This window comes from Emydura macquarii, unplaced genomic scaffold, assembly GCF_026122565.2.
Source record: "Emydura macquarii macquarii isolate MOO-44397 ecotype Brisbane River unplaced genomic scaffold, CSIRO-AGI_Emac_v2 contig_967, whole genome shotgun sequence".
NCBI lineage: Eukaryota > Metazoa > Chordata > Testudines > Chelidae > Emydura > Emydura macquarii.
Window position 1 is genome coordinate 1,895,001 of NW_027131104.1, and position 27,652 is coordinate 1,922,652.

General features: G+C 45.4%; 1 protein-coding gene across 6 annotated transcripts in view; it reads left to right on the forward strand.

The window, feature by feature from the left end:
• The first annotated feature begins 2,263 nt into the window (after window positions 1-2,263).
• The window catches only part of DPYSL2 (dihydropyrimidinase like 2), a 76,564-nt gene continuing 51,175 nt past the window's right edge, over window positions 2,264-27,652 (forward strand). For 2 of the 6 annotated variants that reach the window (XM_067543731.1, XM_067543732.1), the window contains exons 1-3: window positions 15,562-16,453; window positions 20,272-20,360; window positions 21,541-21,725. In XM_067543731.1, the coding sequence (XP_067399832.1) occupies window positions 16,415-16,453; window positions 20,272-20,360; window positions 21,541-21,725 (313 nt within the window). In that variant the 5' untranslated portion in view covers window positions 15,562-16,414. Of the gene's footprint in view, window positions 2,405-2,509; window positions 2,664-3,234; window positions 3,586-15,561; window positions 16,454-17,264; window positions 17,285-19,056; window positions 19,235-20,271; window positions 20,361-21,540; window positions 21,726-27,652 lie in introns of those variants that run through there. The other 4 variants (XM_067543730.1, XM_067543729.1, XM_067543733.1 and 1 more) reach the window with 4 other exon arrangements.

Here is a 27,652-nt window from a genome sequence, read left to right on the forward strand (position 1 = left end):
TGGATGGGCTCTGATACCCTGTGCTTGATAAAGAAGGCATTCATTATGCCAGACGAGCTGAAGTATACTGATGGAGAGTGCTGCTTAAGAGAGGTTGAGATCAGATCCAGTTATCAGTTCATGGGATGGTGGAAGAAAGAGGCTACAGAGGTGATGGCTGTGTCACTCGATGGGTAGCTGAATTTTTGTAATCTTCCAGTCTGATTTCAGACCATGCCAGAAGAGTGAGCGATGAATCTGAGACAGGTCTCCACAGTGTTATTGTCAGTTACTTATGGAGCCATTTGAGCAGGAGGAGAGATGAGGCCTGACAGTGTTGGCTGATGGAGCAGAATGTGGTTGCTTGGAATCCCGCAGGAGTAATTTTTATTACCTTTGTGTATGCATGTGAAACCAGCTACTAGTTAGGGCAGCATGGATTAGGTACTGCATCCTACCCAAATTTTGCTGAGCATCTCAGTCTCTCTCATAAATCACCATGGTATCTAAAGGCAGCACAAGCACTGAAGTCAGCACTGAATGTGCCCAGAAGTGCAATACTGATGGGGAAAGACAATGGTGTTACTTGTGGGAAAGGTGAAACGTCTGTGAGATGTTGCTTGATATCTAGTTGCTCTATGTATTGCAGGGGTTTGGCAGGGAGAGGCAGAGGGGGGTCATTTCTGAGGATGAAAGCAGTGAGGAAGCCTAGGCTGTGGGCCTGGCCTTTATCAGCTCTGAAATACAGGTAATGTGAGACCTTTTCTTCAAGACCCAGGTCTCTTCACAGCTTTCCATGCCTTCCTGACCTGTAGGCTGGATTATGGCATTTCATTCTATTGAGATTCTTCTATGGTGCCCGTCACTCTGGTACCCACACACCTTCCAGGGATGTGTGAAGCGACGAACGAGCTTTAGTGAGGGGTGTCTCCAAAACCCAAAACACATAAATTGCGGCAACTGCCCAGTGTGTCAATACAACTCCACCACGGCTCTGACATGCTCAAGACGCTGGCAGTGCTCTCTGAGGGCTGCCCCGGTTGCCTGTTCAGCAGTGGTTTGGCTATTAATATTTATAAACCTTAAATAATACAAGGCTTCGCCTACCTGAGAGAGCATATGGTGCCCCGACTCCCCTAAAGGCACCTGAGACTGTATGTGGGGATGATCCTGGGTCGTAGCCAATCTTGGGAGGAAAAGGAGGGGCAGGGTTTTTCCCCCTTGAGGGCCGCTGTCTCTGGAATCTTCTCCCACTCATTAGTCACCAGAGCACATTTCCATCATCCTTCAGGGCAAAGCTCCAGGCTTATTTCTTTCCTTTTTAGTTCAGTCTTTTATCAGGGGCTTGGGCGTTTTTCTTTAATGCCTTCTCATGCTTCTGACCTTGGCTTTACTTGGGCACTTTGCCTTATTAGTGACAATATATTGATTTTTTTTTTTTAAAAAAAGAAGATGTTTCTTGTTAAGGGGCCTGCTCCCCTTTTGGGCAGGGTTGCCTCTAAATTAACATTTAATCTATGCATATCAATGAATAATGTATTACAATCAATAGCTGAGCAACTGAGTTTGGTTCAGAACAATGCTGAATAGGGATGAGATTTAAGATTACAGATCAGCATTATTAATAACCCGCACCAGATGGATACAGCTAAATTAAACCTATTGTGTGTTGCACCACTTACCTTTGTGATAGAAACATCTACACCCACACTGTATTCTGCTGCAATCAATCACTGGGAAATCGTTAGGGCAACATTTTTTTCCCCTCTCCAGACCTTGGAACGGTTCATTTAGATATGAAAAATGATGAGATTAAGAGTTCTTTAACAACAGAAAATCTGTTAACCTTCTCCGGGGGGGGAGGCGAGGCCGCGGAGCCAGGGACTTCAGTCTATTACAATAGCGGGGGAATGGGTGTGTGCTGTAACCCAGCAGCTAATGCACGAGCCCTCAATAATAAAAGGGGGGACAGAGGGGTGGGATGTGCGCGTTGGAATATGGACAGGGTCATTTTGCAAGCTCCCATGGTCCCTGCAGGTGCCTGGTTTCCACCCCCCCCCCCCCTAACAATAGCAGCAGCCTCCCTTCTGAGTCATGCAGAGGGCCGCTGGTGCTGAAGGGACAGCGCCTGGAAAGCGGAGCCAGGCACACCCCCGACAGCAGCTGGGCCACTCCTTCGAGCCGAGCCAGCCGTGGCTCGGGGTGTGTCTCTCTGCAACGTTTGGCCCCACCACGCCCGGCGCAGGGAGGGAGCCGGCGGGCAGGGGCTGGGCGGCGAGGGTTTGTTTCTTACCACCTCCCTCCTTTAAAAAGCAATTCACTTGAACCTCCCCCGCAGCGCTGAGATGGGCGGCGTGTGTCCGGCGCTGCCGGGGCAGCGTTGAACCATCTGGCAGGGTTCGGTCACTCATTTCGGATCCTGGAGGTAAGTGCTGGGCCATGGGCCGTTTCCGTCTCCCCCACGCCCCACGTGTGGCTGTCTGCAGTGCCACCGACCCCTCTCTCCGCCTGTCTCCCCCCACCCCCCCAGGGGACACCAGCTGAGCCGTGTCAGCGGCGACGGACCTCCCCCCCCCCCATCTGTGACTCAGCAGTTCGCCCTCCCCGGCGCTCACCCTCCAGCTGCTGCCTTTGCCAAGGCTGGAACAATAGGCTCGGCTCGGCTCGGCGCTGCACGCGGGCAGGTAGGGCGAGGGGCGGCGGGGCGCGCGCGCGCTTGAAAACGCTCCCTCCCCCCCCCGCAGCCACTTGTAGCAGCCGCAAGTTCAATGCCGGGGGGGGGGGGGGGTTAACGGGCTGCTCCGACCTGCTCGAATCCATTTGCCCCTTCGCCAGCCGCATCACTTCCGGATCAGGCCCCCCTTTCTGCTGCAGAGGGAGGGGTTTTTCTCTCTTTCCCCCCCCCTCCCCAATCAGCTGGAGGCTGGGCATTTGAAACCTTCTCTGCTGATTGCAGCACGAGCACCCTCCCCAGCCCCCTAACTTTGCATTGCTTTGCATTGCCATTGCATTGCATTGCAATTGCTTTGCATTACCATTGCATTGCAATTGCTTTGCTTTGCATTACCATTGCATTACCATTGCTTTGCATTACCATTGCTTTGCATTGCATCTCTGTCTCTACCGCCCGCCGGCCGGCCTCTGCTCTAGGAGGGCAAGACACACGGCTCTTGCAGGCGCCTCCCCGCTGCAGCTGGTGTCTCCCGGGGGGGGCGCGGGCGGTTTTTGATCCTCTCGGGTGGGCTTTCTCCGTAGCCGGGGCAGCGAGCCATGGCGGAGCGCAGAGCGGCCGGCCGGCCGGAGGAAGAGGTGCCCGCCTTCTTCAAGAACCTGGGCTCCGGCAGCCCCAAGCCCCGGCAGAAATTCTGCGGCATGTTCTGCCCGGTGGAAGGCTCCCTGGAGAACAAGACCATCGATTTCGACTCGCTCTCGGTGGGACGCGGCTCCAGCAAGATCGTGGCCCAGCAGAGGGACGTGGCCCACCTGGGCTCGGATTCCCCCTGCTCGCAGGGCAGGCAGGGCAGGGCACCAGCTGTTGAATTGGGGAGGAAGGTGGAGATCCGGGGAGCCGCCGGCAAGGAGGCGCTGCAGAACCTCAATGAGCAGGTGGGTGCGGACGGGTCTGTGCGTGTCTGCAGGGCTGCGACTTACACACCCCAGTTAGCCTGGGAGGGGGAGAAGGCAGCCCTTGATCCGGCTTCCATTTCGCCAGCCTCCTGCTTGCATTCAACTTGCAAGCCTGGCCCAGTGCTCGCTGGTGCCAGCCTCTTGTGGCCAGACTTCGTGGTGCTCCTCTGAAGTGGGGGGGCGATTGGTAGAATTAGAGAGAGAGGAAAATCCCCCCCCCTCCCCTCCCCTCCCCTCCCCGCCCCTTTTCTTTTCCTTTCCATCAGCGGATGCAAGCTGACTTGTTGTGTCTTGGGCATTTTCCAAGCACCGCTGTCCTAGCACAAGGGCCCCGCCCATCCGATGAATGCGGCTCACAACAAGACAAAATGCAATTGTAAGCAAAAGAGCGAGCCACGATGGCCAGATCCCTGCAGGTTTCCTGAAGGTAACGCTCCCTCGGGGCCCAAGCCTGAAGGCTTTCCCCAGTTTGTTTTACTCAGGCAAATCTCTAAGGTGATTTCAGGAGGAGTTTTGGCTGAGGAAGAATTTTAGGAATTGGCTGATTGACTGAATTTTGCCTGAGCAAATCTTGAATGGGTTTGTAGGAAGCTGGGCTTGGATTGTCAAAGGAAAGAGGGACTCAAATCCCATTGAAATTAGTTTATCTCCCTTAGATTTCTTTGCAAATCCTGGTCTTGACCCATAGTCCCCGTTCTCTGCTAATGTGTCAAACTATGTATAATTAAGCACCTCTTCTTCCCTTAACAACAAAATATTCAAGCCATGGCTCTGGCTGGTCATATGTAATTTCTTTCCCAGGTAAGTAAAAGGAAATCAACTCAAACAAGCTTTACTTAGATTTAAACCAAGAAATATTGCCACTCTCTGTGCTTTCCTTTGCAACCTAGCTGGTGTTCATAGCTTTGAAGAGTCGAGGTGAACGAAGAGTCGACAAGAAATCTGACAAACTTCTAGTAGCAAAGTGGGGAAGAGTTCTTCCAAGTATTTCCCCATGCCCACACCCCAAAGGTCTTACCAAACAATACCAGTCTCTTAAGAATTAATTTGAATCGCTGGTACCCAGACGCTGATTCACCAGTGGCAGAGATGGTACATTCAAGGCAAAAAATCTGGGTGAGATTGTCCATATGGGCTTGACATTCAGTACTCATAAATCTAATAGGAGCTGTGGGTGCCCAGCACCTGTGAAAATCATACCCTATATCCATCTGCTACTGCAGAAGTCCAAGGTTTGCTTTTGCCAACATTTATGCCTGTGAATGACTTTATTCAATAAAGTTGTCCCATTTAACTAAATGAGATTAATCTCAGGAATAAAATTACTCATCTGCATAAATGTTTGCAGGCTTGTGGTTCAAGAAAGTTTTTGCAATTCAGGATTTAATTTTATGTCTCATCTTTCATACAAACTGTAACTCAGGATGCTTTGCAGTACTAAAAATAGAAGATAGTGGTAAATATGTGATGTAAATAATAATAAAAAGGTGCAATTATTGTACAGTGGGGAAAAAAGTATCTGCCTAAAGTATTAATTGGAAATAGTAAATATGGGATTATTTGGAGGAAAAATCAGGAATTGTAACAGAATATTAACTGTATTTTTAGCTGTCACATTTTATCAGTTTGATAGTCATATTTATAAACATTTTTATTATAACTTTAATTAAGATGGCACAAAATAATGATAATCCACTAAAATTTTTGAATTGTGTCCCGTTAACTGTGCATAATGCTGGCACCAATATGTTTTTTTTTCTAATGGTGGTATGAAGTCTTCTGTGGTAAATGACTTCAGATATACTGGCACTCATTAGCAGGAATGCTGTAGCTTTTATGGTTTCCCAGGTGACTGCATCTGTGCACTGAATTGAAGGGCTGGGTCCCTAACTGATGTAAACTGGCGTAGCTCCATTGAAGTAAATGAGGGTGTGTCTGTTTACGCAAGCTGAGGATGGGGCTCAATGTATTTATATAAGAAAGGGAAAAGAAAGCACTGAAGCTATTAGACGAAATTCAGACCTGTGTTAAAAAACTAAAAGCCCACTAGCTTCAGTGGATTTGCACTTGATTGCTCAGGATCTGAATTTGGCCCTTTGGTTTCACACCTCAGTTGCACAAGATAGTTTTAACAACACATCTATAATAATGTACAACCTCGCCAAGAACAGCCCATCTACATTTCTATATAGCTAATGAAAAGATGCAACATATAAAACAATGATAAATTCATTCAAGGGGCCCTGAAATTATGAAAAATGTAGATTAGCTAACAAAAGCCAAGATGTTCTAACACTCAACTATCTTCAGCTCGGAGGCTGAGAATTGTTATGGCCACAATCAATATTCTTAAGAACCCATACGTTTTTGATAGTTTGTGCTCTGGTCTAGAAATCAACAGGCCACATCACTAGGTGGTATAAATGAGCGATGGCTCTCCTGGAATCAGGGGAGCTATGTCCAGTTATGCAAGCCAAGGATCCGATCCAAAATACACTACAGCACAGTCCTCTTTTCTTCCTGTCTGTAGAATGATCCTTACCTTATTCTCAGCTGACATCATTAGCAAGACAACTTGGACCAGCACATTTGGAATTTTTCTGTACTCTTCACTATCCAGAGGATAAAAAAAGGAATTGAATTGTCCTGCATTAAATGGCGTGTGTAGTTCTGCAGACTAAGATAAGAGTAATCAAATCTCTCTCTGGCTGTCTATGGTATTCCACAGGCATCTATCACAGCAGTATCTTATTGCTATGGTGCCCCTTGCTTCAGGGCTTAAAAAGATCACTAGAGACATCAGGACGGGTCTCCAACCTATTTGACACAACATTTCTCAATTAGGCCTTTAGAGGCAGTGTAGACCAATCAACAGGTCAGACCTTGGGAGATCAGGGTGCTGAGCCACCCTCTGCTACTTACTGGCTGTATGACCTTGGGGAAGTTACTTCACATTTCTGTTTCCCCTCCCACGCTTTGTCTGTGAACTTTTGGACGGGGGATGACTCCCGCTATGGGTACCCCTGTATTGCCACCAGGAGGCTGATTTGTAGTTCATGCTGACTTGCCCGCACTAGTTGTACTTAAACTAGCTCACTAAAATAGCATGGAGGATGCCGTGGCACAGGCTTCAACGCCAGCTGCATGAACAAGTATGTACCCAGGCAGGCCAGACAGGCTTATGCCCACACTGAAGCCTGGGCCACAGTATCTTCATTTTTATTTTTAGCTAGAGTCCGGCTAGCACAGGTAGGTCCACACAAGCTGCCATTCACAACTCCTGCTGCAACAGAGACGTACCCAACATGTAGGAGCATGTGCTTGTACAGCGCCTAGCACAATGGGCCCTGATCCTGGGAGGGGCCTCCAGAAAGTACCATCGTAATAACAACACCCTGATTCAGGTCAAAAGTCCTGGTGATTTGCTTGAGTAAAGACGGCAAGACAAAGCCCAAAGAGTGAAAACAATGAATTGAATTTCAGTGCTGAAGTGAAGGGCAAAGAGTGGAAGCAAACAAAAACGATGAAAACATTTTTTTAAATGTTGAGATTTCTTTTTTTTTTTTTTTTTTTTTTTAAATCTAAGGTGTTTAATTATTAAACTAGCTATATAAAGCGCTCTGAGGTCCTCAGATGGAAGATGCTATCAAGTGCAATGTATTGCTACTATTAATGATCATTTTAAAACCCATCCTATGGATAATTGCCTGAGTCCATCTAAAATCAAGGCTTCTGGTTTAATTTCACAGGTGGATTTTGAATTTGCCCACCACTAGTTCCAGTCCTTTAAAGAACAGGAATTTGAATAAAAGATCTGTCACCCAATAAAAGCCAATTTGAAGTTACTTTGGGGATGAAGGCTGCTAGTGTGATGACAATGTATGATGGTTTCATACAGAAAAGTAGTTATATAGTTATTATTTGCATTGTAGTAGCATCTAGAGGGCCTAACTCAGATCAGAGCCCCATTGTGCTAGGTGCTGTACAAACACATAGCGAGAAACAGTCCGTGCCCCAAAGAACTTAGGCTCAGGTCCTTAAAGATATTGAAACCAATGGGAACTAGGTGACTAAATATATTTGAGGATCTGGGTCTTACAGTCTGAATAGACAAAACACACTGTGGGAGGAAGGGAGGATTATTATCCCCATTTTACAGAGGGGGATCTGGGAAACAGAGGCATTAATATAAATTATTTACACACAGCACCTGCTGGTCCTGTACATTGCACAGATGGGAATGCACTAGATTGGGACTAGGTCTCTTTCTGTTCAATTCCTGGCTTTGCTTCAGACTTCCTGGGTGACCTGAAGCAATTGACTTAATCTTTCTGTGCCGGAGTTCCCCATCTGTAGAATAGGAATAAATAAATAAATCCTTTTCCTCTCTGATCTGTTCAGATTGCAAGCTGTTTGGGGCATAGACTGTGTTTGTACAGTATGTAGCACAATGGGGCCTGTGTCACCACTGTAATACAAATGAATAACAACAGTAAAGAAACAGACTAGGAAAGCAATTCTATTTTAAAATTGGATCAACCTTGAGAGACTAAAGTGGGGTTTAATTTACAAGGAAAAAGAGGTTCCAGAAATAGTCTTGCAAACCAGCTTAATAACTGGGGTTGCTGCAAAATCCTTAAGCTCCCATGATCATGTTTGCCCATCCCTGCAAACAATAATGATTAACAGGACAGAGAGCTAATAATGGTAGACTTTGGAATGCTAATGGCGTCGTCGTGCAAAGCACAATAGAGGTTGTTCCAAACAGTTGGATATGCTGTTCCAAGTTTAATTTGTCACAATGCCTGCAATTTCTCCAGCCTTGTTTCGGTTGTCACTGCTTGCAAAATAATTACACAGAGAAATGACTTGCATATTCTCCCAATGGATCATAGTCATTTGTCTGGCTACTGAAAAGCCAAACAAAATTCTGCACGCTTCCTGGATCCCTCAAGACACCCATCCACGTTAGGGAGACGCCACACCTTCTGAGAGCATACTGTAAAGTGTTCTATTAAGTGCTTGTCAAGAATTTACCAATTCACTCCTCCTTCCTTCTGATGCAGAAAAGAACCAGGGTCTTAGATACAGTGCCAACAAATATCATTTGGACTAAAGAAGCTCAACTGTGTAGGCCAGATGCGCAGCAGGTGTAAATTGCCATTGATCTATTATGGAGCTTTACACCAGTGGAACAGGGGAACAGACCTTGTGTTCCTGTGTATTTACAGTGGTGACGGGGCACAATGGAGCAGTAATCGAGTGCTTTGAGAGCTACCGCAATACAAATAATATGAACATAGTTTTAAAGGATTAGCTCGTTTTTATCAGCTACAAGGCAATCTTCCAGATCTGGCCTGAATCTGCAACAGACAAGGCTGCGTCTAATTCCTCTAACCACTTGTAATATATGCTGCATGTTAAATTTGATTCTGTATCCAGTAGGGTTTTTTAGAGAGGTGAGATGTTATTTTAGCAGCAAACTCTGCATCCCGGCTGGAATAATGTCACTATCTCTGTTCTACATAAACTATTCTCTCATTTGAACCCTAAAGGGAGGCTTCAATGGGGACCAAAACTGTGAAAGGAACTAAGGACCGGCTTCTAACTACCTTTGAGGATCTGGGCCTAATATAGCAAGCATCAACAATCTTTGTTCTAAGATTCAAACACACGAGAGATTCCCATTCTTGAGACGATCTGAGAGAAAAGATAAATTCCATGGCATAGATACCAAATGACGTTTTGGCGGAGAGATTTACCCTTCTTTATTTTCCTCAGTCATGCAGTCAGAATTTCCCCAAATACAGCAGAGTAGTTGAACACACTCTTCATGTCCACAGAGGACATTCATCTGCTACAGCTCCCAGCTAGTTCTTTAGCTCAAGCGGTAGGGGCACATGCGTTAGCTCTGGAAGGCCTACGTAGTGGCCATCTAGTGACGACCCTTACATAAGGGTCTGTCAGAACCATCTCTCAAGATATTAAGAGCAAAAAAAGATAATTAATCCAGAGACACACTTTGATCCGCTTTTATTGATCTGTTTGTGCAAATGGAAATTAAATCCTCCACTCAAAACCTCAGATACTATTTATTTAGAACCTCTGACCACAGAGGCAGAAAACAGTCATAAGATTGTACCTCATCATCAGAGCTTCTTTGACCCCAATGTGCAGTTAGGTTACACTGTAACATTTATTAGCTGTCAAAAGAAAATAAAAACCCCCACTAGTGACCGAAGTTCCCCTATATAATTTATAGCTATTGACAATGGACTTTTCTTTCATTACCTTTTGGGAGGGATAAATGTGCCCCTATTGATATTTACCAACTCACATCTAATCCTTCGAGCACTTGATAATGTGTGGGTGGAATACTGTACTCACTAGTCAATGGTGCAGCCATCTACGTGTGCTGATCAGGGACCTACTTATGGATAAGTGAAAACTCTATTGGTCCAATTCTGCTTCTTCTGAAGGCAATAAAAAGACTCCCATTGACTTCAGTGACAGTAGGAGCAGCTAGTGGGGGTGGATTAGTAGCATTTATCTGTCAGATAATGTGTCTGTTTTCCTAGGAAAAAATATAAAACTTGTTGAGTGAAAACAGTTTGTTTCCAACTTGGTTCTCACATACTCATGCTGATGTTATTGTGCTGGAGTTTGCAGTACTACCAGGGAAGGTTTAAATTTACCCGATCCCTCTTTTCATTAAACTTCAAAATAAGCTTCTGTTCTCATGCCATAACCATATGTCCTTATAGAAAAGTTTTAAAGAATCGAATAGGGATAAAACCAACAGGGTATTGTAGAAATTAGCAGGGTCCTATTGAAATTACTCTAAAATCCTAGAGACCTAGACAGAGAAAGAGGTCCTTTCCACAGATTTTCACTTGAGCCATCCTATAGTTTATAGTGGGAATGTAATTCTCTACTATGTTTGATAGGATGGTCCAAAAAAAAACCCAAAACCCTATTGAGCCATATCCTCAGCTGGTATAAATATGGGTAGCTCCTTGAAGTCAGTGGAACCATGCTGATTTACACCAACTGATGACATGGACCTGAGAGAGTTTCTCATCCTCTATTAAATTCTATCTATAGGACCTGTAATGGTATCAGAGTGGGCATGTGTGTTTGAAGACCATGGTTTGAAGGTAAACACACACACAAAAAAGAAGTTATGCAAGTAGGGAAGGTGGAAAAAGAACAGTTGAGTGTGAGGAGAGAAGCTGAATCAGAAGAAGATTTTGTGCACTTGGGAAGAATACCTAGTGCCTTCAGAGAGAGCTTTGGGGAATTGAAATGAAGAATCCAGTGTGCATGGGCGGCAGTGAAAAAGGTGGCAAAAGTACTGTGGGACTGGCAATTAAGTAAATAACGGAAAGGAAGATGTGTCTTCTGCGTGTGTTTGCCCCTGCCTGCGCTATTGTTTGGAAACAATGGGTCTTACAGAGATAAGAAATAATATAATAGAAATAATATACTGAGGATAATGGCAGACAAGTGGAGGGTAGCCAGAGTACACATGGAAGAACTTAGGCGAAAGATGAACTTGGTACACTCAGTGATAGGCGGGAGTGATAGGAGCAGGGAAAAGAGGGCTTGCGTAAATCCCTGCAAGGGTATTTCAGCCATGGGATAGGAATAGCCCCCATGGAACAGCAGTACAGCTACTCTCCAGTCTAGAGGAAAAATCCTTCCTCCTATCGTGAGCCTGGGTACATGGGCAAAACATTTACTCTTTAATTTGGGATTTAATTGCTGCCTAGGCTCTGTGCATTGGGTAATTGCACCCTTGATGAGGGATGCATAGGGACACACTGGCAGAGATAGGTCTGGGATACTATCGTTCTTCCATTATCCCTCACTCAGCAATTCCCATGTCTTTGGGTGATACCAGTCGGGAAGGTGGCATTTAGGGTTTGGGTTGGCTGGCTGTTTCATTCTGCTTTCCTTGCTTAGCATTTGGCAAGAAGGCTCTGGCAAAGAGCTTGTTCATTACGGTGTCTTCTAATTTTAAGCTTCGCGGCCTGCTGCAAGCAGAGCCACACCTCTGGGGCACAAAAGGAATCAATAGACTGAATTATTCAGCTGCCTGAATCTTCCAGAGCTGGCTGCATTCCTTTCCTTCCCACAGTACATGGGCAGGATTTATTTTTTGGTAATTGCAATGGGGTTATGCCACAAGCCACTAGGACTTCACCAATTAATTCACTCCACTCATTTTAACCTAGTAACTCACGACCACAGGTAACTTTTTTGATTGGGATTTATTTGTCTTAATTTAAAGCTTGTGGATTTAGGCAAAACTAAGGCCTGTAGACAAGCAAAATAACCTCAAATGTAAAGCACGTTTCAGAGAATACAGGTATCTTCTCTTATAGCACCTTGATGATTAACATGAACCATTAAGAACAAGGATGCATTGTTTTTAAGATGGTCAATGTGAAGACAGGTATGGGCTGTCAGTTCGTAAGCTGCATTTTCTTTTCTAAGTTACTATTTTGAGGCTGTTTAATAATTTTTTTTAAAATAATTTATCTTATGAAGCCTTTTAACTTCTCGGAAGGAAAAATCTTGGGCCAGATCCTTAGCTGGTGTAATGGAGCTACATGTAGCTACACTGGCTAAGGATCTGTCCTATCAACCTTGCATATAAGGGTTAGAGATGGGGTTGTGAAGTTTGGATCTGGGAGTGGATGAGAATCCGGATGTCTTTTGTGCTGTTCTGATCTTGTGTTTTGGATCAGTCTGTTATCCAGCTATGTAATCTCTTCATCCGTGCTGTTCTGTGCTCTGAAGACTCTTATACAGTAGAACCTCACCTCAGTAGAACACCGAATAACAAACTGACCGGTCAACTACACCTCATTTGGAATCAGAAGTACGCAATCAGGCAGCAGAAACCAAATAAAAAGCAAATAGAGCACAGTGAAGCACTGTGTTGAACATAAACTACTAAAAAAAAAGGGGGGGAAAGTTTTAAAAAAAGATTTTACAAGGTACGGAAACTGTTTCTGTGCTTGTTTCATTTAAATGAAGATGGTTAAAAGCAGCATTTGTCTTCCACATAGTAAAGTTTCAAAGCTGTATTAAGTCAACGTTCAGTTGTAAACCTTTGACAGAACAACCATAACATCATTTTCAGAGTTACAAACATTTCAGAGCCACGAACAACCTCCATTCCTGAGATGTTTGTAACTCTGAGGTTCTGTTGTAATATGGTCAGGGGAAAGCATATCTGAGCATCTCCATGATACTTGCAATAGAAGTGCCATTGAAAACTAGCATTATGGGTTCCTTTAGTGGAGAGAGAGAGTGTGGTCCAGTAGGTAGGACGCTAGACTGGGAGTCAGGAAATCTGAGTTCTTTTGTTGGCTGTGCCACTGACCTACTGTATGATGTTGGCAAATCACCTTGCCTGTGTGCTTCTGTTTCCTCTCTCACCTTGTGTCTCTTCTGACTTGATAGGATCGTTAGGCCATAGAGACTGTCTTACTTTGCACATCTAGCACAATCAGGTCCTCATCTCAGATGGAGCCTCTAGGCATTCCTCTATTAGTAATAAACTATGTAGGACTTGAAACCATAACCCTGAGTCTAAAAGCTCCTGAACTTTGGGAATGGTCTGATCTGAACTTTCTATACATTGTGTCCTATACCTGGCTGAGTGCTTTGGCATTTAATAAATAATAAAACAAGGCTACTAATATGTAAATAGTACCATATACTGTGTATGTGACTCTGCAGCTAATAACATGCTTCTGCTTCCTTACAGCTTCTTGGCTTCATGGTTTGCTGATTCCAGCATTTTACTTCCAGGTCTCCGGTAAAAATGTGCTGAGATGTCAAAACTTTCCCCAGTGCAGCAGAACAGAGAGGGGCAAATTAATACATTTAGTGCTTTTTTTTATTCAAATTGTTCAAACAAAATACTAAACAGCACAGTAACAAGTTAAACATGTTGTTACTGTGATAACAAGCTGCTTTATCATTCGTTACTGATCAGGTATTAGTGGATTGGAGCATTACCCAGTTTAAGGCCTCCCGATGGCCCTGGTACACCCAGAAAAACTCTCTTTCTCTCTCCCCTCTACCTTCCCCCTGCAACTTCCTATGGCCTAACGTACAAGAGAAGTCCTGGTGTTCATCTCTTTGAACAGATGTCCCCTTTAAAACAATGCACTGCAGTGATATGCTAAAGGAGTTTTTAATCTCTTATGTTCATGCTTTGTATGTTTTATCTGGAAGGATCTTGTGATCCAAAGAGCTTGATTCCTGCAACCCGCTACTCATGGAATTAGCCCCCAGATCAGGGGTGTCATTTCCTATGGGGCAGTTGCTCCCGCAGACCTTGGTTTTTCACTCCAGACTTTTCATAGGTCTATATGCTCCATTATGTCTTCCACTTTTTGCATCTTCTCCCCAGACTTTGCAGGATGTAATATAATTGCATGTAATGTTCTATATGCTAGCACAACTTCGTATTCTCTGTGGAATGCTTCTGAAATGGCAGCCCCGCCCCAAGTGGATTCCTTGTGTGAGTAACAAGACTATTAGGTTCAGTCCCATAGAGCTTTACAGTTTGTGCTATATTTAACAGGTATAATTCACTCATCATTGAGGGGGCTAAATAATATCCTTTTGTTCGTCATGGCCTGGCCCATACCGACCTGCAAACAGAGGTGGATTTGTGTCGTCTGTCTATTGTCCAGGAAGAGGTTTCTTGCATCATCCTCTCAAACAGCTGGCTCCAGCAGTGATGGGATACAGGGTTAGAAAGATCACTGATACGATATGGAATGCTGATCCTAGTGCTTGAGATTGTAAAATGCTGCGGGTAGTGACCCTGTCTTTCCTGTGCATCTTGTAGAGCGTTGCGCATGCCGTGCATACCAACCAGGTCACCAGCACTTGCTCTAGTCGTTGTTTTCCTGAACACCCCAACTCCTGGAGTCTGATGATTATGTGAGAATCTCAGCTGTCGTTTTTTTACAGTAAGTTTCTAGCTCTCAAGCAAAGAGAAAAACTTGACCTGAGAATGGTCTCAAGGCTTGGAAACTAGAAGGAAAGAAACAGAATCCCCTTATTCTTCTATAGAAACTCATGATTTTTAAGCCCATCTGATGATTTTTGAGGCCTGATTGACAATATTTGAATATGTGGGGTTGGCAATATTGCAATGGACAATTAATGTGAGCTGGAGGGACCAATGGCCCTTAACATAATCCCTGCTTCTTGAGGATTTCCATGGAGCCAGAGATGTAGAATGTGGATGCCCCTTAGCTACTTGTGTATTTTTGGGAAGAGTGGAAAAGAGTAGCAGAAGATGGAAAACTGGAAGGTCTGGTCAAGCCTGACCCTGTATTTCCTTGGGCTGCTACTCCGGCCTGTCAAGAATTCTGGGGCCTCAGTACTTGAATTTTGTTGGGTCCCCACCCTCTCCCATTTCACCCCCTTACAGATGTTTTGGGGACCCTCTGAGCTCAGGACCCAGGTCAGCCCTCTTGCTGTTGCTCTGCCTCAAGCTGCACTCCTTTTCCATCCCGCAAAGGAAGGTGGAAGACGATGGCGTGTGCCTTATTCCCTGCTGTACCTGCTCTCCAGGAAAAATGTTCCTCTTTGCTTTACTGGTGGGGTGTGTGCAGGTGCCTGGAATAAAATCGTTGCGCCCACCTGCAACCTTCCCTGCCAAAGAACCACCTGGATTCCAGAGGCGCTGAGCACCCCTGGCTCCCCGTAGGAGCTGCAGGTGCTCAACGTTCCTGGCCCGCAGGCCCGGGCCGGGGGAGAAGCCAGCTCCCTCTGCTGCCTGGCAGTGACTGAGCCCTGGCCTATCTTGCTCTCCTCTCCCACTCCCCTGCCACCCGCCTGCCTGATCTCGCCTCGCAACCGCACCTTGCAGCCGCGCCAGCAGGTGCTGGACGGGGGGAGCCCTCCGCTCCGCTCCGCTCCGCCCTGGCTGGTGAAAGAGGGGCGGAGATGGGTCCCCTCCAGCACGGTGCAGGCGTAGATGCTGGGCCCCTTTTCCGACGGCGGGGGGGGGCTGCGTTTGCAGGCTGCGAGCTGGGGCATTGCACAAGGCCGGGGGGGGGGGGGGCAAAGCGGTGCTTGGCTGCATCCTGGGGCGGCTGGAAGTCCTCCTAAGAGCCAGCAGCATCCAGGGAGCGGAGGATGCAACCAACCCCCTCCCCTTGGCACTGCCGCCTCTGGAGCCCCAGCAGCATCCTTGCAACTTGCCACGGCTCCTGCCCATCTCCGCCCGCCGCGCGCTCACACAGGCCCCCCCCCCGGGGAGAGGGGGAGGGGGGAACCGGCTCCATCCTTGCGCCACTTTGCATGTTACCGCTCTCCTCCCCTCCCATTGCACAGCGGCCGGGGCTCGTTTGCATAGCCGGGGAGGGGTGCCAGCCAATCGCAGCCGGCGCTGGGTGGGCCGCTCGCGGGAGGAAAGGGAGCGGCTGAGGGCGCATGCGCTCCCGCTGCCTCCTTGTGCTGCTGCTGCTGCTGCTGCTGCTCAGGCTTTGATTGCTACGGGATTTTTTTTTCCCCCTCCCTCCCCCCGCCTTTGGTCTAAAATCTGGGGCTGGGCTTGGAGCGGAGCAAAGAAAGGGAGACACGCGAGGGGCTGCTGCGGCTGCTGCTGCTCCGGCGATCCGCAAAGAGCTGCACCCCCTTGCACTTTCCCTTCCTTCCCTGCACTGCAGCCCCCGCCCCTGGATTGCAATTGACAGATTGCAAAAAAATAAAGACCATACAATAATCCCAGCCCGGGGTGCATCGCGGGGGTCGTTTCCCGAGAGACATGTCGTACCAGGGGAAGAAAAACATTCCGCGGATCACGGTGAGTTTCAGCCGGCGGTGGGGGGGGATTAAGCCCTTTGTGTGCCTGGAAGGTGCTTGCAGAGCTTGTGCAGAAAGGGGCTGAGCTCCAGATCGCCTGCGAAGGCTGCCTTTGCCGCAGCGTTGCTCGAAGCCCTTTGGAAAAAGCCGAGGCTGGGGCTAGGAATGGTTGCCCTGAAGTTGCGTTAGTTAATACAAGTCCCTTCGTGGGCTGCGGCAGCTCAGGGGATGCTGCTACCCGAGCGCGGATCCTAGCAAATGGATGGCAGATTTAGTGTGCAGGGGTGGAATAATAGACTCAGGGAGCTGGCTCCGGGCTGGATGCTCGAGATGGGGCTGGTTCATAAGCACCGATTGGGAAAATAGAGGAGTTGGAAATGTATCTGTTTGGGGTTTTGTTGTTGTTGTTCCAATCCATTCTGCTTTTAATAAAGAGAAGAAGGGTTGATGGTGTGTGTGTGTGGGGGGGGGGGGGGAATTAATGGTAGATGCAGAATGACAGCAGGGGTGGGGTGGAGGTGTGGAAGGAGATAGGACTGGGAAAGAGGCACTGGGGAAGAGATTTTAAAATAAACATAAAAGAGATGTAACCATCCCCGTTTAAAATATGGGTCAGGAATAGAAATATCTGCTGGGCAGCTTTCCTAAAGCTTCTCCACTACTTGCTAGTTGTGTGTGTGGGGGGAGGAGATTTGGCTGGGCTCTGAGATTTCGCCCCGCCCCCCCCCCCCCCCCCCCGGTATGATCGAAACAGCTTTTTCCCTCTCTGCTCATACAAAGAGGCTGTGATTGTGAGGAGCTGGGGACAGTGTTTGTGCTGTTCCTCCAGGAGGTAATGGCGCTGCTCCGATGAGATAAGCAGATGGGGCTTGTTCTTTTCATCTTCCACCCTCCTTCCCATTGCAGAGAAAACAATGCTTAGAAAGAGGGGGTGGAGGTTGGATTTTTTTTTTTTTTTTTTTGGTACTGGTACATGAGAAACTCCCCACCCTCTTTAAGAATAGGTTTAGAAATGAAATAGGATTTATTTCTCTTCTCCAGGAATATTCTTGCAACACACAATTCAATCCACTCCTAAATGAAATCGGAAGGGAAAAGAAAAGGAGCTGTTACATAAAACCCTACATTGTTTCATTATTGTGGGAACTGATCTCATAGATTCAGGGATGCTAACTTTCTGCAGAATTGAGGCTGTTAAAATGCTACATATTTCTTTTTTGACATACAAGTCTGCATTATTTGTATCGGTGTAAAAGCTTTCCTCTCTTAGACCTAAGGACACACCCATCATCAGGCTTGTTCCTGAGTCTAATTAGAGGTGGAAAAGTGAAAGATCAATAGCGGTGGGTGGATGATATTAGGTATGACATTTGGATGTGAGCTGTTGAATTGGGTAGCTGTGTTTAAATAGCATTTATGCAGGCCAGTGTATTTCATTGGGTGGTATGTGATAAGACTGAACCTTTAACTGGTAGAAAAAATTAGTTGTCAATCACTAACAGTCCAGTATCTTAAAGTTTTGAAAAAACTAGTTTAGATTTAGAGGAAGTTGACCATTACTGATGAATGGTGCTGTGGATTTTAAGTGACTTGGTGTATTTTTCTCATGAATGAACACTGCACTCAATTGCGTTGGAATGAATGTAACATACTTTAAAAGACAATGAATAGGAGATGAGCCAGATTCTGATTTGGTTTTCTCTGATGTATACCCGGGGTGACTCCACTGAGATCAATCAGTGTAAAGAGATCAGAATCAGGCTCAGTGGGTAGGGGACTGTTTCACCTGAATTAGCAAGGTAAACATGAGAAAATGTGGTACCAGCCCTTCCCACGAATACAAACTGCATATGTGGTTTCATCCAAAGCCCACTGAAGTTAATGGAAAGACTCCCATTGATTTCAGTGGGGTTTGGATCAGTCTCAGTAGGTATTAGAACAGCATTACAATGTCCAAGGCTCATTTTTGTCAATATTTAAATATTTCCTAAATGACACTCAGTGGATTTCAGACTTTCTCCTGCTTTCATTGTCATCTGTGGCAAAACTATTGATTTCAGTAGGAGCAGGGCTTTAATGCACAAGAAGGCTGCATGTGGGGGCGTGGGGAGGGGATCAGTGCAGTGATTCTAGGAATGATGAAAGTCTAGGACAAATTTGCTGTAGTGTACGAGAACCTGGCATTGAAAACAAGCAGGGTTTTCAAGCCGCATGTTGATTCATTAAGCCTTATTGTCACAGCAGAACCTAAATGTAAAAGCTTGATTTATTTTGGCATTCTTACGGAGGCAAAACTCCCCATTAACTTTTGCTTAAAAAAAAAAAAAAGACTGGACACTAAAAAACTTTTCTGATTTTTGTTCAATGGTATAAAAATAGCTGTAAATGCAAATCTTAAACACGCTGGGTCAGATTCTCAACTGTTGCGATCATTGTAGCTCCATTGACTTCCAAAGAGCTATGCCAGTTAATAACACCTGAGAATCTGGTCCCCTATCTTAAATTAGATTGCAATCTCTTTGGGCCAGGTACTGCCTCTTTCTACATGCCTGCACAGCTCCTTGCACAATGTAGCCCCAGTTCTGACTGTGGCCCCCTGACTGCTGCTATAATATTAATAAATAATACAATGCAGCAGAAAGCATGTATTCGAATGTTATGGTCTCTGCATCCATATGTCAAAGTCACGCACTTCTCCATCTTTTAAATCAGCCTTGAATTTCCTCTGTGGACAATAGTATGTTAGGCCTTGGGGTTATGAAATGTCATTGAAGGAAATGGGGTAAGTATAAACAGTTTCTTTTCAGAATATGTGCAAATATATTTCTGAGAGGCCAGGTGTAACTTGTAAGGTTTTAACTTAGTGCTGCATGAGTCACGTGCACTTTGAATTAAGTATTAAATATATGTGCACTTAATTTTTTGAGGTTAGGAGATGAACCTAATTCTAACGTCCCACTTCCCTTTTCACCTGAAGATCTTTAGAGTGTGTGTTTTGATATTGTGCACAGTTACTACAAAATGATACGTTGTTTTCACTTAAAGTAGCTTCAAAGGAGATGTGTAACCTAAGCTAATATCTAGAAGGAAGGGCTTGAAAGCTGCCTCATTAGAACTACCTTTCTGTTGCTACCAAACAGCCGTCTAATTTGAGGGAGCTTTAATAATATGGCTTCTTAGATCCTTCTCTTAAAATTAATTTGCTCATATGCCTTTATTTTCATTAGATTATGCAGTAGCTGTATAGAAACCCAGTAAAAGTATCCATTGAACTGAAATCTTGCTATACTTGGACTAAATGGGTTTGTTTGTGTTGTGTAACCCATGGCAACAGACTTTTGGTCAATTTTCCTGACTGCGAGTGTGACTCAATTAGCCAAGTAGTGGTTTCAGTGTGGGTGCATTTAGGCAGTTACGTCTTCAGCAAGGTTAAAAATAACAGACTTGGTTGAAAATGAGGACCTGCCTCTTGTGAAACGCTGTTTGGGGCTTTTGTGATGGGTGGGTGAAGGATTTTGTTTTAATTGGTTGCTGGTGTAGTTAAAAAACAAACAAGCCTCACAAAACCACACTTTTTTTTTAAATACAGTATATAGCTTGCTCGTCCCTTGGATCATTGGAGTGATGAAAGGACTTGCAGATGAAATGAAATATTTTATCTTTTCAGTTGAAAGTACTGTAATTGACTTGTTTTTTGACATGCCCTTTGAATAATGCAGGTTGTTTCCCTCTCTCCACTTTTATCTCTGAACTGATGCTGCAGACGGTTGGTTTTCTCACAGACTAATTATGTATTGTTACACCTTTTTTCTGTTTCAGAGCGATCGTCTTTTGATCAAGGGTGGTAAAATAGTTAATGATGACCAGTCTTTCTATGCAGACATTTACATGGAAGATGGGTTGATAAAGTAAGTGCAGCCTGATACAATGATGTGATTGAAAATAGCTAATTTAATGCACTGCAGTATTGCAAGGAATAACTCAGCCTTGAGAGCTGTATTAGGGTGCAGAAAGATGAATATGTAATGCATAGACTGGTGCTTTATTGGAGGGATTCTTAAAAACAAGGTGTTTGAATAACAATAACAAAAGTACAGCACATTCCATTTCAAGTAGTCATGAAAGCTCTGGTCAAGCGAGGTACTTAACTACTTGAATAATTTGAGTTCAGTGGGACTGCTCACATGCTTAATTTATGCCGGTCATGTGTTTAAATACCTTGCTGCACTGGGGCCTAGGAAATTCTGAATCCAGAGCACAGCAAACTGACTTGAAGCCCAATGCAAATCTCATTCATGTCTTCCCATTAAAGACTTCCATTGACTTCAAGTGGCATTGGATCAGGCCCTTTTCAGGCTCACCACTATGCTTTTAGTCCTTACACATGCAGTTCTGGCACATTGAATGTATTACACATTTCCTTGGAATAAAACTCGTCATGAGAAATGGACGGGCCAAAGGTTACAACCCAGAATTTTGCCTGTTCTGGCTATATAGTCAGCACATCTGCTTTGTTAATCAGGGCTAGAAATTGGAGGAGCAAATGAAAGACACCTAATTAATTGTGATGTGCCATCCGCAGTTCACTGTTTAAAAATAAATCCTTTCAAAAGCCAGACGGAGGGGCTTTTGGGTCTCATCAGGAACTTGGTAACTAGCATATGTGCAGGTTTATTTTTGTGGTTGCTGTACATATGTTTTAGTGTGAAACAAAATAGATGGGATACATGCAGAAATTCTTGTACTCCTTTCCAAAGCAACATTAAAATCTAAATCGCTGTTATGTCCCAGAATGAATTATTGCACTGGTACTTAAAGACCCAGTTCAACTCCCTTTGAAGTCAATTTCAAGACTCCCACTGACTCCAGTGGGATTTTGAGGAGGCAGAAAAATAGGATATGCCGAATGCCAGCATCACAGCTGTGTACCGAAGCTGCCTGTTGCTGTTGCTGTGTTGTGTTGTATCTGAGGCACCTGATAAAGGGTATTGTATCCAGACCACCTAGCTCACTGGAGACCGATTTGTCAGTATATTCATGTAGTGTACTGTTTGTCACTCACTCATTGATTGAAACCTGTTTACCCAGGCAAATCGGAGAGAATCTGATTGTGCCAGGGGGAGTGAAAACTATTGAAGCCCATGGCCGGATGGTGATCCCTGGGGGAATTGATGTCCATACCCGCTTCCAGATGCCAGACCAGGGAATGACCTCTGCTGATGACTTCTTCCAAGGAACCAAGGCTGCCGTGGCTGGAGGCACCACGATGATCAGTAAGATAGATAGATAGATATTTGCTCCTTGGGGAGCTACCATATCTATAAGCAGGGGACATAATGTATAGAAAATCTCAGCGTATTTACCTCCCAGTGTATGTGTCACCTGTTGGTTAGAATAGGGGAGTAGGAGTTGGGACTCCTGGGGTTCTAGTCTCAGCCCTGAGAGGGAGTTTGCCCAAGGTCTAGCAGAGGGGAGTGGAAGTCAGGACTCCAGGGTTCTGTTCCTAGCCGGGTCATGCAACCTTCAAGTCAATGGGTCACTGATTCTGTGAGGATAGGATCAAACCCTTGCTGACTATGGGACCATGAGGAATTTTCCTAGAGCCTGTCGTATTAAAATCAATGGGAATTTCGCCTTTGATGTCGCCGCCTGGACCTTTCTGTGCCTCAGTCTTCCTCGCTATATAATGGATTTAACAACGTCTTCACAAGGGTGTTCTGAGGCTTAATTGGTGTGTTGTTTGTAAAGTGTTAGGTGCTGTGCTCTGTAAGTATACTATGGGGGACACTTCACATGGGGGTTCCTGGGTTAAATACTTCAGTCCTCACGGAAGTTAGAGGCTGATCATACTGATGCGGCACCGTGAGTCAATGCAAATTGCATGTACTGTGCACCTCTCAAAATCTGACCTCTTTGGTATGCGCCTAAAGATGGAGGTAGGGGCCTACTGTTAGGCACCCAAGTTCCAAAATTTTTGGTCGTTGGCTTTGTTAGACATTTTAAAAACGCAGTTTAAAATACCTCACCCCACCAAATAATTAAACATTCTCCTTCTAGTTCTTGGAATTGCATCATCAGATTAGCATGTGAGAATCAGGAAGTGAAGCTGACTACTGGGCCAGTTCCTCAGCTGGACTAACTGGGCCTAGTTCATGGTACCAGTGGCCATTTGCGTCAGCTGAGGATCTGCCCGTATAATTTTATACATGAATTATTCATATTTATGTGCTTCTAGCTGAGAAACAAGTAACGTGTATTTCAGTTCAACCGATAGTTTGTGAATTGTCATAGGACATCCTGCAGTCTGTTGTTGTGGGAGAGCATCGTTTGCTTCGCAAGCTCTTCTGTGCTGCCTCAGCTGATTCCCACTGTGGCATACGTCAGAGTCTGTGTTTTAGGTTGCTAGAATTCTGGTCTCTCAGAACAAAATTTTTTATCAAGGGAAAGAAAATTCTGCAGCAAAATTGATGAATGAATTCAACGCTTTCCATAACAGTGAGTGCATGCCGTCATAGAGACACCATTACTCGCTGAAAAATGATCAACTTAGGTACCTGTACAAACACAGAATCAAAAGAGAGCCCCTGCCCGGAGAAGCGTACAGTCCAAGTGTAAGACAAGAAACAACAGATGGATACAGCTCATAGGCAGAAAGGAAAGCATAAGGTAACAATGAGACGATGCTGATCAGCATGAAAAGCAGTGGTCACAGCTTACCAGCTGTCTAAATTATTCACTAGAAATACTGAGTAGATGGGCTAGCCTGGCAGGCAGTGGGGGTCCAGTGGGTATGTAATGCCCTGGGAATTGTGAGACTTGCATTCTGTTCCCAGGTCTGTCCGTCACCTTGGCCAGCTGCTTCACCCCTCTGTGCCTCCATTTCCCCTGTTGGTAAAATGGGGAAAATATCAACCTCTTGTAAAGTGTTTTGAGAACCAGGTGTGAAATGTGCTAGGTAAGGGCTCAGTACTAGGATTATCAATCTTATTTTTCACTGTCCAAACTGAGCCAAATGATGACCATTACATTTATAGAATGCTCTTCGGTTCTGTTTACCTGATGAGTTCCTGGTAAAGGAAATTTGCTTTTAAAAGGGTGATTTTTTTTTTAACCTGCTGTTTTTCATCTTCTTAATTAATCCCATCATTAAACGAAGGGCAGTCTAATGGTCAGGGCACTAGCCTAGGACTTGGCAGGTTACAGGCTTCTAGGTGATCTTGAGCCAGTCCCTTTAGGCCCAGGCCCTTAAAGACCATTGAAACCAGTGGAAGTTAGGAGCTGAAATACCTCTGAGGATCTGGCTGTAGTCTCTCTATGGCTCAGTTTCCCAGCTGTAAAGTAAAGATAATAGCCTTTTCTATCATCTCACAGAGGTGGTGTGAGGATAAATACATTAAAGGTTGTGAGGTGCTCAGATATTACAGTAATGAGGCCCATGTAAGTACCATAGATAGCTACCCCAAATACATGTTCTCTCTGTGTAAGAGTTATTACATTTTAGATCCATTTTGCAGGTGGGGAAACTGACATGGAGAAGTTGAGGAGGAGATTTTTCAGAGGCATGAATTTGGAATTTAGTGCATCTCCTCTTAACTGTCAGGGACAGTGGGCTGCCCAAAGAGCAGAGAAAATTCCACTCCCCCGAGTGACTTGTTCCTGAGTATACAGTGAGTTGGGGACAGAACTGGGAACAGACTCCAGATGTCCTGATTCCCGGAGCTCTGCACGAACCCCAGTAGTAATCTATTTAGATAATGCTCCTCCTTAGGAGGAAAAATGAAGGAAACATGTCAGCGTGGTAAAGTAACATTATTGTCATCGGAGAAAGCTTTTCACCCAGATTCTCCTCTCATCCACAGTGCTCTTATTGTCGTTTGGGTTTGGAGAAATGCACCCTAAAGCTCCATTCATAGCCTTTTCAATTCAAACCTTGAATGGGGCAAGAAACCAGCATCTTCCACAAAATGTGCAATTGTATATAAATAGATCCCCAAACCGATCTGGCACCAAGTGGGGTTCAGACTTGGGCCTGATCTTTGGCATCCCTGGTAGATGCATATCCATTGTTGTGGCCTCTCCTGTTGCGCAGTTCAGTGGGAAAGGCTGGGTGTCCTGGTTGTGACGTGGTAAGTCTGTCCCATCTTCAGCCTCTGTGGTTCTAGTCATTAGCTCCTTTTCTGATCCTTCCTCTCTCCTTTTGTTGCACACACGTTACATTGATTTTGATACAGAAGTAACTGTAAAGATCAAAGAAACGTGCCTGATCCTTACTTAGACAACACACTTACGGACTCCGCTGTGACTAGCTGAAGTCTCTGGGAACCAGGACACCTGGGTTCTCCACCTGCTTACTGTGGTGGAGGGTCATGGGGAACGGGCGGAGGGAAAGTGATTAGGGTAGGGGAACACCAGTTGTTTCTAAATACTTCTCATGGGTCTTCTAACACAGTGGTTCTCCAACTTTTTAAATGGAGCCCCTCCGTGGACTTCTGTCTAACAGTCGCGCCCTCCCCACCCCCGAATCGCGCCCCCCCGTCCCCGTTCTGAAAGGTGGGGCCCTTTCAGAAAAAACAGGGAGGCGCTTCCCGTGCTGTGGGCAGTGCAGGCCCTGTTTTTTCCCTGAAATGTGTGTGGGGGGGAGGGGGTGTGTGATTGTTAGGTGGACGCTTCCTGTGCTATAGGCCCTAACAATCCTGCTTCCCTCAAACCTCCCCTTTTAGAAAAAACAGCCTACGGCACCGGGCGTGGGGGCAGCACGGCAGGGGGCTGCTGCTGCTCCAGGAGGTGGGCGACGGCAGCTGCTTCCATCTCCGGGGAGCATGGAGCTGGACCTGCTCTGTCCCCTGCTCCGCAGCCCCCCTCCTCCCCCCGATCCATCTCACCCCCCCCCACTTTGAGAACCCCTCTTCTAATAAAACGTGAGACTGGCTCTATTGCAGTGACCTGCTGACCCACCTCTAGTCCGGGAATGCCCCATGCTGAAGAGGGATGGGTGTTTTTTTCACCTTACTCTGAGTATAGATCCAGGGATAGGGGCTCTGTTAGATCTTAAGCAGCTAGTTAGTTAAACCGAGCAAAAACTGCTCTCCTGCTTCACTGTCTCCAGACGCAAGTCTTCCTGGCCACTTCAGTGCATGAGGAACACGTTGTTGTAAAATACGGGCAGTGAATGGTACAGGCTGGGCGGCTTAGCTCAGAGCACATCTCAGAGTGGATGCAAGGTCATTTGGTGTCAGGAAAGGAGAAGGCTGTCCTAGGCGTAATGGAAGGCATGGAAGCGGGCACAAGCACAAGAGTAGGAGATGGGAGGGAATCTCGGGAGGCGCAAGAGGGAAAGCCGGAGGAAATAGGGGCAGAGCTGTGGGATGGGCAATGCTCTACAAAGCCGTGTTGATGTGGGGGCATTGAAAGGATGGGCATTAGGGGCCTGCCCTGGGCAGAGCAGCCAGGATGTGAAGATGATTACGAGCAGTTATTCTAAGATATTACAATAACGTAGGTGATTTTCAAAGGCACAAATGAGAGTTGGGCACCTAACTGCCATTTCTGCCTTTTGAAAATCTTCCTCATTGCCTTTTCTGTTCCCCAAAGCGAAACATGGGCTTTCGGTATGAGTGACTTTCCTCTCTGCCTAAGGAAGACAGCTAAGAACCAGTAGAAAGGCGACAGTGGTTGACTATCGTGCTCAAATTTGATTATTCATGGCATTGCCTTCCTGCAGCCTGGCAGGGAGACAGCAAACAGAACTCTAACATTGCTTGTATTTTGCATAGCCACCCGCGCCGTGGGTAAAACCATGATAAGCAAAAAAACCAGAATTCCTGATCCCCAAAGAGCTCAGATACCGAGGAGCTAAACTCTTGGAAATGCCATATATAGAACACAGGAATTGCCAAACCAGATGAGACCACTGCTCTATTCCATCTAGTCCTTGGTCTCTAACCATGACCAGAACCAGATGCTTCAAAGAAGGCATGAGAAACGCTGTAACTGGGAGTTATGAAATAACTTGCCCCTGGGGAAGATTCTTCCTAACCTCATGACTTAAGATGTGACGTATAAAGGCTTATATCTTGTATATTTTTTGTATCCTATCTAAAATAGCTGTGGGTCTTCTCAAACATATAAATGTCTAATTCTTTTCCGCATCCTCTTAAGCTCTTGGCCACAATGATATCTTATGGCAATGAGTTCTACAGTATAATTATACGTTGTATAAAATGGTACTTCTTTTTAAGTTTCATACTTGTTGACTTTAAATTCACCTGTGTTGTGAGAATGCTTGATTTACCTTGTCCACATTGTTGCTTGCTTTGTATCGTTATCATAACATACATGTTTGATATCATTCTTCCTTGCTAAACGAAGGTAGGTAGAAAACAACGTTCTCTCCGTCATTTTATTTAGGCTGTTAAATGGAATGTTTCTGTAATAACACCGGTGCTAAATAGCACTTCTTGCCTGAATAGTTTTTGAAAAAGTTTATTATTTTTCTTTTAAATAAGTGGCTGCTGATGTTGTGTGCCCAACGTGAGACATCTGATATTTCAGAAAAGCAAAAGACCTACAATTGTGTAGCAGTGAATGGACACAATCCGTCTTCCACATTTCTGAAACATAAGCCCCTATTATGTTACATCCATGTACTTATATAGTGCTTATCAGTGTAGTAATCTGAGTGCCTCAGAGTAACTGAGGCTCATTATGTTATGCTGATGAGACCCTGTGAGGTAGGGCAGTGTTCTCCCCATTTTACAGATGGGAAGCTGATGCACACTGTAGGTTAAGTGACTTGCTCATGGTCAGGAAGTCTGTTTCTGAGCTGGATATTGAACCCATATCAGTGTCCTTTCCACTACACCATCCTTCCTCCCCGAGGTGTCTCGAGTTGGCCACATTTGAAAGATTGACTGACAGTGCCTGGCAGTGATGGAAATGGTGCGACAATATTTTCACACTGCTTAAGGCTAGGGGGAGATTTCTAATTGGCAGATGTAAGCAACTGGAGCCGAACAGTGGAAAAAAGGATGAATAATCTTACCACACTTCAAGGCTTTGTAGATGCTGGCTTGCTTCAGCTGTTCTCGTCTCAGCAAAATTATACATTCGCATAAAGTTTTCTCCACAAGGAAGCATAGAATTGCTGCCCTCATGAACACCCTCCCTGTGGGTGGCCTTTGATTTTTTCCAAAGCAGGTGG